The 14,634-nt window shown below is 31.4% G+C and overlaps 1 protein-coding gene across 3 annotated transcripts in view; it reads left to right on the top strand.

Annotated features, from left to right (window-relative positions):
* LOC140040908 (SWI/SNF complex subunit SMARCC2-like) overlaps positions 1–14,634 on the top strand; it is a 64,614-nt gene that overhangs the window by 27,055 nt on the left and 22,925 nt on the right. For all 3 annotated transcript variants that reach the window (XM_072087180.1, XM_072087179.1, XM_072087181.1), the window contains one exon: positions 6,279–6,425. In XM_072087180.1, the coding sequence (XP_071943281.1) occupies positions 6,279–6,425 (147 nt within the window). The remainder of the gene's footprint in view (positions 1–6,278; positions 6,426–14,634) is intronic.

Here is a 14,634-nt window from a genome sequence, read left to right as displayed (position 1 = left end):
ATGTACAGTATAGGCCTAGTTACAATTTTCACAAATTTATATTAGCATTAAAATCTAATTAATCATGAAGGGAAAACCAAGCACCATAATCTCTCCTGGCCTTATTTTCTATTTTTGGCAGCCATTCACAAGTTTTCGCTTTTTGAGTTTCGCTGCTCTTATGTATAATTTTTTTTAATCACAAACTCTACATAGAAAAGAAAATTAAATGTTTTAAAATGAATGAAAAGTGATATGAATAATGATAAATTAAAGACTATTATTAATATTATAGTATTATACTAAAAATAAGACGAGTTGGTGGTGTCGAAATTCACACAAGTCACAATAAAACCATGGAGGTATAAAATATTTTATTTTTATACCTCCATGCTAAAACCTTATTCCTTACTCCATGCTCACAGATGAATGTTATAGGCCTAATCCTATTTAAAGCTAGGTTGGCAATAACTATTAATAAGGCTTACAAGTTGTATCTATTAGCTAGGCCTGCTACTCACTCAGGGTGAACCCTCACTCAGGCCTACAACTAGGCCTAGTACTACTACTACTACTAGACTAGCTACTACTCTAGGCCTAGCCAATAGATAGGGGATAGTACACTAGATAGCCAGTACAGCTGTAATGGGCTAGCTAGGCTTCCTATACTAACTAACAAAGCTGCACCATAGAAACTACTACAGTTCTTACTTACCAATCTGCTAGGGCCTAGCCATAGTCTTTTCTTCAAGTAGGAGTTGTTTTTTTTGTTGTTAAACTACAGAACTTTCCCACATCGTTGTCGTCTCGCCATATCACGTCGTATTTTTTTTCTGATGACCTAGGGGTCACATACACGCACAAGAATCATACAATATGCATAATTCATAAGCTAATTCAGGTCAAGGGTTAAATTAAACCGGAAGCCAGCTGGCTGCCAGCCAACCGACTTCCGGTTGACTATTTTTTACTTTAAATTACGATTTTCTAAGGTAAATAATTTTTTTTTTGATCCAATTTTTTTTCAAAGTGAATAACTTTTATGTATCATTAAAATGGCCTTTAAAAAAAAAAAAATTTTGTTCAGGGGGACAATACATCTTTAAGTGCACACTTAATATGATCCACCCAGATTGTAATTAGATTTTTAACTTAACTCACAGAGTGAGTGAACTAGATTTTCATACGTATCTTTCTGTTGCCATTTTAACAATCTAATGTGTACTTATGATATTGTATGTTAACAAAAGTGTTTTAAATACACTAGAGCTAGAACTGGAACGCACTCACTTAAGTGCCCACTTAAAAGGGTCCACCCAGGTTGTAATTGAAATATCACTCACACTGTGAGTGAAGTAGATTTCCATACATATCTTTCTGTTGCCATTTTAACAATCTAATGTGTACTTATGATATTTTATGTTAACAAAAGTGTTATAAATACGGTAAAACTGGAACGCACTCACTTAAGTGCCCACTTAAAAGGGTCCACCCAGGTTGTAATTGAAATATCACTCACACTGTGAGTGAACTAGATTTCCATACATATCTTTCTGTTGCCATTTTAACAATCTAATGTGTACTTATGATATTTTATGTTTAAATAAATGTTTAATAAAATGTTTTAAATACAGTAAAACTGGAACGCACTCACTTAAGTGCCCACTTAAAAGGGTCCACCCAGGTTGTAATTGAAATATCACTCACACTGTGAGTGAACTAGATTTCCATACATATCTTTCTGTTGCCATTTTAACAATCTAATGTGTACTTATGATATTTTATGTTAACAAAAGTGTTTTAAATACAGTAAAACTTGAACGCACTCACTTAAGTGCCCACTTAAAAGATTCCACCCAGGTTGTAATTGAAATATCACTCACACTGTGAGTGAACTAGATTTCCATACATATCTTTCTGTTGCCATTTTAACAATCTAATGTGTACTTATGATATTTTATGTTAACAAAAGTGTTATAAATACGGTAAAACTGGAACGCACTCACTTAAGTGCCCACTTAAAAGGGTCCACCCAGGTTGTAATTGAAATATCACTCACACTGTGAGTGAACTAGATTTCCATACATATCTTTCTGTTGCCATTTTAACAATCTAATGTGTACTTATGATATTTTATGTTTAAATAAATGTTTAATAAAATGTTTTAAATACAGTAAAACTGGAACGCACTCACTTAAGTGCCCACTTAAAAGGGTCCACCCAGGTTGTAATTGAAATATCACTCACACTGTGAGTGAACTAGATTTCCATACATATCTTTCTGTTGCCATTTTAACAATCTAATGTGTACTTATGATATTTTATGTTAACAAAAGTGTTTTAAATACAGTAAAACTTGAACGCACTCACTTAAGTGCCCACTTAAAAGATTCCACCCAGGTTGTAATTGAAATATCACTCACACTGTGAGTGAACTAGATTTCCATACATATCTTTCTGTTGCCATTTTAACAATCTAATGTGTACTTATGATATTTTATGTTAACAAAAGTGTTATAAATACGGTAAAACTGGAACGCACTCACTTAAGTGCCCACTTAAAAGGGTCCACCCAGGTTGTAATTGAAATATCACTCACACTGTGAGTGAACTAGATTTCCATACATATCTTTCTGTTGCCATTTTAACAATCTAATGTGTACTTATGATATTTTATGTTAACAAAAGTGTTTTAAATACAGTAAAACTTGAACGCACTCACTTAAGTGCCCACTTAAAAGATTCCACCCAGGTTGTAATTGAAATATCACTCACACTGTGAGTGAACTAGATTTCCATACATATCTTTCTGTTGCCATTTTAACAATCTAATGTGTACTTATGATATTTTATGTTAACAAAAGTGTTATAAATACGGTAAAACTGGAACGCACTCACTTAAGTGCCCACTTAAAAGGGTCCACCCAGGTTGTAATTGAAATATCACTCACACTGTGAGTGAACTAGATTTCCATACATATATCTTTCTGTTCTAATTTTCACAATTTAATTTGTACTCATGACATTTTGTGTAAACAAAAGTGTTTTAAATACGGTAGAATTAGACCTTTACTCATGTAAGTAAGTACCCACTTAATAGGGTCCACCCAGGTTGGAATTGAAATATCACTCACTCACAGATTTATTTTCATTGTGCATCTGCACAAAACAATACAGGCCAGTTATAAATTTATGAACTATTTTTTTAACTTTACTTTGTAAAATCAATAATTTGATTTGATATTAAGAGACAAAACTTGATAATAATTGTTAATGACATTTTTCAATAAATCATAATTGTCTATAATTGTTATATATACTCTCTCCCCTGCTAGTGTGTCTTTAAGATTTCTTTTTTTTTTATTCAATAGACATAACATGACTCAGTTTACTATATAGTCTGACAGGTTTTATTTATAACAATTGTCAGAAAAAAAACATTGGTTTAGCTCAAAATGTCTAGTTTGTTCTACTGAAAAAATTATGAATATTTGTTTTAATAAAAATCTACTTAAGAAACTTTAATTTACAGACAAGATAATGACAAAATTAATCTTATTGCCATATTAAGTTCATTTTACAAATAAATACAAATAATCTTATTACCTTATTAATTTATCTATAATGATACTATAATGCACTGTTCTCAATAGCTTTGCTGCCTAAAGGCTCTAAAACCACAGGATAAGTTGAAAATGCTTTTTCAATTTCATTCACATTCTGTATTTAAATCCTTTCAGAGGCTACATTAATATTTTATTCTTGGTTTTTGTTTGCTTCCACCCGAAAGTCACATTTTCATCATTAATGATCAGAAAATAATTTACAAATGATGTGATTTACAAAATAATATAAAGTCATAATTTATATAAAGTAGATTTTTTGGATCAAATTACGTATGGAAACTCCCATAATGCAGCTAGTAATCAGCGCAAGGTTGTGTCTTGATCTAACCTGGTACCCATTTTATACACCTGGGTGGAGAGAGGCAAATGTAAGTAAAGTGTCTTGCCTAAGGATACAATTACAAGCAATGCGGCGAGAGATTGAGTTGTATTTGAACCACGATCTCACTTTTAGTAATCCAACGTCCAACCCTACGCCACACGCCCTCAACTAGTTAAACGGTACGTTCTCATTTGCTAAAATCAATCATGTATTACATATTTAATAAAGATTACAATTGATAATAATTGTTTTGTCTTTTCTACTTTATACAAAGAACAATAAGTGTTTTAGGAAAGGATAACATAATTAAATTTATTATGGTTACAAACTAGATAATAGGTCACGATAATCCGATTTGATTTTATTCACATAAGTGATTATACTTGGAGTTTAGTTAATTACATCGAAAGCCATTGAGCATAGTTAAATTGCCTGGTTTTATCGATAAACATATTAAAATTAGTTATGATTTCATAAGGGATTAATAGTTAGTTCTTCAATTATTTAAACAAAAAGAAACAAAGACTAGTTTAAAAATATAAACATTTAATCAATTTAAAATTAGTACAGTTGTCATAGAAGTTAACTTGATTTTATAATGAATGAAATAATATTAAAATTTCTACAATGGAATGATTTCATGAGGGATTAGATAGTTAAACGTCTTGTAGTTTTTTCCAAACTATTTATGTTAAAACAAAGAATAGTTTAAAAATATGTAAACATTAATCAATTTGAAATTAACACATTTAACTTGATTTTATTTTGTTACAATGAATGAAATAATATTAAAATTTCTGCAATTTATTGAAATGAATTCAAAGCCATTGAGTATACATTTAAATTGTCTGTATTTATTGATAAACATGGCCATGTTACGTCTGTAATTGTAGGTCTGTCCCTAGCCTCATTCCTAGGCCCCTATGCTGTGTGTTGTGACACTGATAGACAGTTTTAAATCAGTTATCCCTCTTGTGGCTTTCCAGCCTAATTCCTAGGCCCTGCTCTGTAATTTTGACAGGCAGTTTTGTTCAGTTGTTCATCCTCTTTATTTCTTTTTATATTCTCGGCTCTGTGTTTCGACAAATACTCTACTTCAAATAAGTTGTAGCTCTTATGAACCATCGCTCACATGTAATGTCATAGCACTTTTTGAACACTTTTTTGGCAGTTGTAGCATTGTTGAGGGATCCAAATTAGAGCTTCATGCCTATGTTCATAATTTCACAGACAGTTCCAATAAGTTGTTGCACCCTTATGGGATCCTATAACCTCTATTTCTAAACATTTTTTGTCATTTGGTTTTATTAAATTTGATCGCTAAAGGACTGCTACTACTACTAGGCGCTTGATAGCGGTAAGCCGCTAAGTTTATTTGAATCTGTTGATAAGGTAATATTTTTTATCAAAACTTTACACCCTCAATGACCATTTACATACACAATATCACTTGACACAAACAATTAACTTTTTATATTTAAAAATTAAATTATGACAAACAACATTTTATACTTAATTTAATTTTATCACAGAGTTGAAAACAACATACCTCTTTCCTAATTGAGCATCTAAAATATTAGAAACATTCATCCTGAAGGCACAGGATGAAATCTTAATTTCCATTGCAACATCCAGGGGTGTTCTGTACCCAGGGGCACATACTCCTAGGGTATACAACTCTACCCAGTAGGGACCTGTACCACCTCAGATTACTATTGTTTGGTTAATTTGATAAAATCAAGGCAGTGTGTTTGTGTTTAAATTTGTTTGATTTGGAAATTACTTAATTGCTTTTCATTAATGTATAACATATGTTTTTCTTTTGTATGGTTATCTTATTCTTCAGAGGTATTATATTGTTCATATTGAACACACAGTGCAATAATCCTTTACTTTATAGTTCTGTTTTACTTTACTGATAAATTAAAATTAAATTTAGGACATTGGAATTGGAAGGCAACCATACCCATTCACATGATTCTACTGACTCTGGTAACCCACCGGTGGGTGACCCACAAACCCAGAATAAATTTCATAAAAGATAATTTATAATAATAATAGTTTGTTTTTATATAGCGCATATAAGCAAGCTCTCAATGTGCTGAACATTATTACCCCGGTTATTTTTTTGGATCAAACGCTTATGGAAACATACTCCAATAATAATGCAGATAGTAATCAGCACAAAATTGTGTCTTGATCTAACTGGTACCCATTTATACACCTGGGTGGAGAGAGGCAAATGTATACTAGGTGACATGTTCCTATAATTGCTTTATTTTTTTTTATTACATTGATGGAACTAAAGAAAAATAATATTGTTAATGGGAACTATTTTACTTAATATTTAGCTCCTGAATCTGAGGAGCAAAACTCAGCATCTGGTGACCAGACTGTCCCATCTGTTATTGCTCAGAACCCAACGTTGGCTGCTGCCCTCTGTGGTGAACGTCCTCCAGAACCAGAGCACATGCAGTTGAAAACTCAAACACCACCTGGTATGTATGTAATTAATGATTTAGAAGTTTCAGTTTTTTTTCAAATTTTAACAAAATGCAGAAAAAAATCCCATCTTTTTAATTTGCATTTTCAACATTAATTATTTTTTGCTTTTTTTTTACATTTTCTGTTGATGGTTCAGCACTTAGAGGTGCCCTGTATTTTGCACTATATAAACTGAACATTATTATTATAACAATGTACTGTTGTGTATTTTCTTTGTATTTTTTTTTTTTTTTTAATTTTTTATTTTGTTTTTTATTTGTTTTTATATTATTGCATTTGGTTATGAATTCTTTCTTTCAACTATAACTATTGACAATAAATGTAAATTTTATCAGATTTAGATTAAGTTTACGCTAGCATCTATAAAATTGATCTTTTATTACAAAAAAAAAAAGATGTTTTATAACGTCTTAAGACTTGTGACTTTGAGCATGTATTTATTAAGTTCTCTTTATCAAATTCACATCTTATCATACTTCCCTTCTGTTTCAAACTGAAGTTTCTTGAAATGCATTTGATGTCTTACAATGTCCCTTCGGGCTTCTCCAGACATACAGGTCGGAAAATTGAAACATCACAAATCTTCAAAACTACTTCAGTTTTGAATTTGCTACATTTATTATACTACTGCATTCAATCGATATAAATCAACGTAAAAACAACATTTGTGTGAGTTTGAAAGGTGGGAACATGATTTTCAAAATAGGTTTTCGAATGATGAAATTAGCCAAAACACCATCCACTTAGCTAGAAGAAAATCTGAGCCTTCCAAGTCCATGTTCAAACATAGATCATAGTCTTTACCACAATTTTCAAGTGTAATGTACTTGGATTTTATCTGTCCAGACTGACTGACCTCCAAGTCTGACCATCAAAACATCTTTGTTTGCAAACTATCAGTCTAGGTTTATTTTCTTGACCACATTGTTTGAGTAAAGTCATTTACAATGTTAGTGTTAATTGTTACAGAGCACTTACCTACCTGAAGTACAAACAAAGCAGATGATTTTATTTCATTGTTGACTGAATTTATAAAACAAGAACACAACAGGAGGATCATTATACATTGTTTTAAGCACATATCTAGTAAACTTAGCTAAATGTTTGTTGATTTACGGACCTCGTGGGAGACCAAGCTCTTTTAATTTGTTACAAAGTACCTTATTATTCCAGAAACATTTTATGTTTATTGCAAGCGAATTTGTTTAAATTTAAAAAACAAAGTGTTTTGGTGGAGTTTTCAGTTCTGCTCCGACAGTGCAATTCAATTAAAATGTTTTATTGTGAACATCACACTTGAGAACTATAAAATGGAGGATTGATCAAACTTGATCTCTAAAGCAATGTCTACCATATCAAACTTGATGTGACAACAAAAATGTTCCACATGATGATGTCATCACTACCATATTTAGGCAAATCAATACCATAATTAGGCACATCACACTTTCGTTGTCAAACTTGTTTTTTGTCAAGTGTTTAATAGTGTAGTCAAAGCTAAACTAAATTGTTGTAACACCAATAATATAGCACATATGTAAGTGCAAAGTAAATTACAAATTTATCCAAATCTCCAAACACATTTTCTTCCAAGTAAACACTGAATCTGAAATATTTAACATTGCTCAGATTATTCCTTCACTATGCTAAACCTTCATCAAAAAGTAAACCCTCAATGAAATATTATATTAAGTTGATTTAACTGTAATTAATTGCTTAAGTGTTGTAAAGTGATATACCTTTATTTGTACAATTAATTTATCTTTAATGGCCTTAACACCTATAGTGTTTGTGTGTGTTGTGTGCTCTTGGCCTGTTTTACAAGGCAATGCCAACTAATAACAACAAACAATGATCAATTACAGGGTCATCCTTCTACCAATACTGATGTTCTATAGTATAACCCCACGCCCTGTTCATCCCCACTACTTACTGTAGGGCATGTTCAGATCGATGAAGTTATGCTTTCGTGTCGCATGCAATGTCATATTATAATTAGCGTCGTAACAGCAAAGTGTTCAGATTTACTTAACGCTTTTGTTTGAAACTGAAGTGCCACTGAACATCTTGTATGTAGGAGTAAATTTGAAAAAATCATTGATGCATGACTTTCGTATCGTATGCGTCGTTCACTAATCGTGTACCTTGAGCTGTTGTAACGAACAAAAGATCAGTGTCGTAAGAGTGGCTGTGGCTGCCACTAATCTTTTCCTGGTTCAGACCTATGGAGTTGTACGCCGCGTATGATATGAAAGCATAACTCAGTAGAAACAAGCCCTAATACTGATGTTCTATAGTAAAAACCCACACTCTGTTCATCTCCATCTCCTAGAAAACTTTGATGGACAACAAAATTATAGGAAAAACCCACCAAAATGTACCTTGGCAACTTTTTTTAGCATACAATGCCTGAAACTCAAAAAAGTTACTACAACAAGTAATTTTATAAAATCCCAATCATGAATCATTATGGGTTACACAATAAACTTAAAAGCTTAAAACTGACAATTGATGTGAACTGTTTTACTTATAATTAATATTAAATCACCTTCATGCATCAATGACATAGTAATCAGTTTATAAATTCATAAAATTTAAGCACTTTAGATAAAAATCTGGTAATGATCATAATTTTGACATAAAGTAGATTTTCTTTTCATGCACGAATGGTTTAAACTTGGTTGGAATTTTGTCCTAGATTTGGTGACTCCACAATTTATGTCATGATAAATACATTTTCTAATGTTAATGCTTTTTTAATTTGATGTACCTGCTTATTGAGTCTTGTACATTCAATCATTTATATAAAAACAACTTTACTATAAAAAAAAAAACTGTTATTTTTGTGTTGCTCAGCAGAAACACATCCTATTACGGTACATACATACTCTCAATGTATCAAAATTTAGATACATTTAACGGACTAAAGGCCAGTTTACACAGACGAGCGGAAAGAGATAAGCGGAAAACAAAAATATAGAATCTGTTGTTTCGTAAAACCATTTACACAAATGTGGAGTGGACGAGTGTTTGAACAAAATCCCACCCAGGATAGATACAAATTCTACATAGATTGAGGTTAAGCTATGCGGTTTTTTCCACCTACTGTTTCCGCTTGTCTGTAAATTGACCTTAAAACACAGCACATTCGAACTATAATAGTTGTACATCCATTCTCTTGGTTATAAATCATACTGTAAATTATATTATTATTATTCTATTGGTTTAGTTGTTTTTGTATCCCAGTATAAAAAAGAGCATTTCTTAGTAATATATAGCCACTGGCAATCCTCAACTGGAGTTAGCTAAATCTGTTTATATTTACCAGTTGTTCCTGCCCTTAGTGAATAAATTATTTGTAAATGCTTGTTGTTATTAATAACACCTAAATGTGTGTTTTCCTGTGGCTAGGTCAGTGTTTTGTCCAGTCAACTTGACCAGTGGACATGGATCATCTGTTAACATTCTCCCTGGTTAGTATTAGCCCAGTGGGTTACTTAAGCTTGATGTTTAGCCAGCTTTGTATGTAGTAGTGTCTTCTAAGCCCAGCATGATTTACTCAAGCTGGGATCATACCAGGCCTAGCCTGACCACTGTTGATGCAAGACATGATGTCAGTGGTATGCTTAATTGGTTCGGGTCAAACACCCTCCGGCCTAGATAGCACTTCCGTCTCAAACTTGGTCCATTTGCGATGATGATAGCCATGTCATATCACTTTAACTTCCTGCACTGCCATCTTCACCCATAGTGCGTTGTAGGTTCATCTATTTTTTCCCATATTCTGTCTATAAGTCTCCCAGGTCCATTTATACTCAACAGCTGCATAAATAAGTCCCTGGTTGGACTACTATTTGTGGCTTGAATGAATTCTGAAACATTGTTACAGAATTATAATATTTGTCATATTATGAATTTGATTATGATACAAAAATGTGATACAGGACCTGCATTAAATCAACATCGAAAGTAAAAATATTTATGTTGTTTATAATTACATAACATAAAGCATGAAAACATCTGTGTCTACCAGGGCTTCATTTGTAGAGCCTTTCAGCTGCTAATTAACTTTTGTTGCCACATGATCACTGAACCATTCCATCCACTAATTAGCTGTCAACAAAAATCGCAAGTGAATTACAAAAAATTTACACGCAAGCAATGTTATCTTTTTTACTGAAGAATATGACAATTTTAATTTTTAAAAAATGTTTTAATAAACATAGGATTTTTAAATTGTGCTCAACGTCTAAAAATGGTAACATTAAATGATAAATGTTACCTAAACTCATTTATGAATTTGTTAGAAGTTATTCAACTTAATTTTATTAGGGAGGGGTTTTGAAACTAAAAATTGTAAAAATTTAGCATTAGATATTTACATATATGATATTTATAAACCTGAAAAATGAATAACATTGCACCATAGGAAAGTTGTAAGGAATTCAAAATTTGTCATTTTGCTTCTGGAAATTCTTAAAAAAACACATTTGAAATAAATGTAAAAGTGAACTTTGAACGGTTTTGTTGAGAATAAGAAAAATATCATTTTTAGCTTTTGAAAGGTCGATTTTACTCTTTAATCTAATCTTTTAATTCCCTTGTCTGACAACCAGACCGTGTTTATTACATCAGTGGTCATTCCGCAAATCACGACAGTAATCCCTATGTTTTAGTGTATTAACTATCAGATCTAGCTGCCAGATCATGTTCCTTCCATGAGGTTTTTTTTTGTAGTTTTTTCAACATACACAGATTCAAGGAATGTTATATTTGTGTTTTAAATATTAAGGAAAAATTTATAACTAAACCATGTTCACAAAATATTCAACAACCAAGCTATTCCATACATGTACACACACTTCTCCAAGACATCCACCATCCAAAATATCACAAGAAGAAGCCTGTCTAAATCAGACACATACAGTATATCAAAGACACATTCTTCTACACAGCAGCACAACAATGGAACCTATTACCACACATTTTAAAAACCATTTTTAACAAGACAGATTTTAAATTTAAAGTAAAGGAACATTCTCATGAATGAATAAATGACAGATGTATTTTAACTTAATACCGACTTTAAAGATTGACTTGAAATATTATTTTAATAGTCAATTTTATACAGTATGCTTTTATATGCTATGTTTTATTGTTTTACTGGTTTAATATTTTTTTGTTTGTATTGATTTATATAATGGACCCCAATGGAAATAAGCTGGAATGATATTTACCGGCTTTTTGGGTTATCCATAGAAGACTACCGTATGTTTTAATTGTTCTTGTTTACCAATTGTAATGTATATTTGTGTAAATTCAAATCAAAATCAAATCTATATAAATTTAGATGGGGTACCCTTTTGATCAATCTAGATTTTTACATAATGAAACTAGTCTATACTGTAGATATTTCAGACGAATATTTATAGGTTGTTAGGAAGTCGGTTGATGGCTGAACCTATTCCGGCCTCTTGACCGTAAAGGTCCCATTAAGCTTTGTTCCCACTTGGAACCGTAGGCGCAACAAATGTGAGTTGACCAATCATAAGCAAGAGTTTGCGTCATCCATGGGATTATGATTGGTCAAATTACCAGTGATGCACTTGCGTCCTTGTGTTGTCTCAAGTGGGAACCAAGCTTGAAGCATGCTTCTTTTAACATTAACTCAGTAAGTGTCTACGATAGAATCATGCCCCATTTTTACTCCTTGTGTTGATGATCCGGACCAAGCCCGTAAGATTGTCTGTAAAGGTTTGCTTGTCTTAAGTGTGACATATTGGTTACATCTTGTGGATTATACCCTAAGCCTCCCATTGGGCCCGACGGTCTGTCTAGGCACTCCACACTTATACTATCTTTTAACTTTAGCTTGCCATGTACCAGCCCTTCTTATAAGTGGCTGTTGGCCACTTAAGTTGGCGTGATAAAAAAGTCTGTAAAACTTAAATTTTGTAAAGAGTAATACCACAATGTACGCATCACAGTTCTTTTCCAACTCAAGTAAAATTTGAATTTGAAAACTAAGGTAACAGTTTTCTTAGATATAAATTATTATGTTTGCTGTCAGCAATATGAGAAAACCATATCTATTGTCTACTGCAGTAGCAGCAATAAATGTGATTTTTTCATATAACTTTATTATTATTACTTATTGAATAACTATATTTATGTGAGTAAGAGATGTTTTAATATGTCTATATAAATGTCTCATTTTAGATTGACATTGAACCGCTGACTTAGTTTTGAAATTTGTTTTTCTGACAAACGTTACGTTTGACAACATATTTCATATTCAGTTGTTTCTGAATAAATGTCAAGTGATTTAGCACACCCAGGCATAGTATTGTCATTAAATTAAAATTATAAACAATAATAATTACGACCTCTGTCATCATAGAGTTGTTATAATCTAAAAATAAACTTTATACATGATACAGACGTTGAATTTATTAATTTTTTTCTGATACGCAGACAATTTTAACTAGTTTCATGTCTGAACAGTAACAAAGTGTTGAATATAATTTGTCTTAACTTGCTTAATTGCCAATAATGGTTAGATAATTTCTGATTTAATTGTAACTGATAATTGATGACTTGCTAGATGTCCACTTCATTAATTAAAAACTACAATTACAAGTTGTAGACTGTCATTCACCTCTAGTATGTCACAGGTGTGTTGATGAATGTTTCACAGAGTTGGTTAGAGGTCATCAGAGGTCAAACTGTCCCCAGTATTTTCTGAGAAACACCAACCATATTTGACAAAGGTTGACTGACTCACTGCCATGTTTCAATTTATGGTTGGTAGTATAGTATTGGTTTTTTTTTTTAATTGGTCGTTGGTTTAAAGAGTTAAATGGCATTATTTCCAAGGAGTTAGTTACGGTTAAATGATTGATTAGGTTTTAGATGATGGGTGCCTGGTTTAATTACATTATTGTATAAAAGAGTTCCCTTTAAAAAAATCCATAAAACAAGAAGATAAAGTTACTACATTAAATTAGAGTAATTTAATTTAAGGACTTTCCACATCGTGAACTTTACTAGTAATTGGAAACTTATCAATATTTAATTTTTTTTTTTCAATTAGTGATATTGTTCATTCATTTCCTTTTGATGTAAATTTTTCATTAATATTTTTATAACGATTATTCCAAGTATTTTGTCTAGCTGATTTCAACATAATAAATATAATATCAAAGGACATTGGCCTTTGTCTTTCCATATATGGCATGCTTTCTTCTTGAGGGACCTTTTGTTCTAGAAACTTTAACCACATTCTTTGGCAATTTTCCTCCTAAAGATCTGGCACAATTTGTTAGGACTGTGAGCCGCCATAGAATAGGATGCAGGCGTGTGTAGACAGGGAGCTGATAAGTTCTAAATACCTCTGCCAAAATCTACATATAAATCGAATTTAAAATTTATCTGTGAATGAAATATACAGTAACTTTATTTCATTACAAAGAAATCTCCATATATCTTGTGTAGGGTTTATTAACCAACGTTGAATGTTAAGAAAAGATATACTCATTTTTCAATAAAACTGTTTATAAATTGGCTTTTGGAATTTGAAATTTAGAAACTGTTTTCTTGATTTATAATTGACAAAGTATCAAGTCAAAAACGTGTAATAAATAATGATGCGATTCATACTGGGATTTATAGCGGGCCACTTAAATTATTAGAATCAACTTATATTTCACAATATCGTATCGTCAAATTTACATTAAATGCAGTTTTGTTTTGTGGCTTTGAATAATAATAAAAAATAATAAATAATTATTGTTTTAATTGGCAAGTTTTTTGTCAAAGTTATGGAGCAGTGTATGTTTGGACATTGTCAATAGCTAATTTTTAGGTTTAACAATGACACACAATTTCTTATAATTTTATAGAAGTTGGCAGGTATAAGAAAGAGTTCAATTGTGGGTTGTAAATTGAACTAGCCTAGATTGTTTCCAACAATGATTCATAGCATTATTCACATAAAATTATAATTGATTGAATGATTGAGAACTTTTATTTTTTTACAATTTACCAAAAAAATAGAAGAAAGTTTAAATTGTTTAAACTGTAGGTTTCTACTTCTCTATTGTTTTTTGTTTGTAATAAAATGACAAATATTTTAGTTGCCTATATTGATATAAAGAATAAAGAATAATTATATATTTGTACAGTAATTCATTCTGTATTAAC

The sequence above is a fragment of the Antedon mediterranea genome, chromosome 2, assembly GCF_964355755.1.
Source record: "Antedon mediterranea chromosome 2, ecAntMedi1.1, whole genome shotgun sequence".
NCBI lineage: Eukaryota > Metazoa > Echinodermata > Crinoidea > Comatulida > Antedonidae > Antedon > Antedon mediterranea.
The sequence above is the reverse complement of the archived record's forward strand: the minus strand, read 5'-3'. Positions and strand labels throughout refer to the sequence as shown.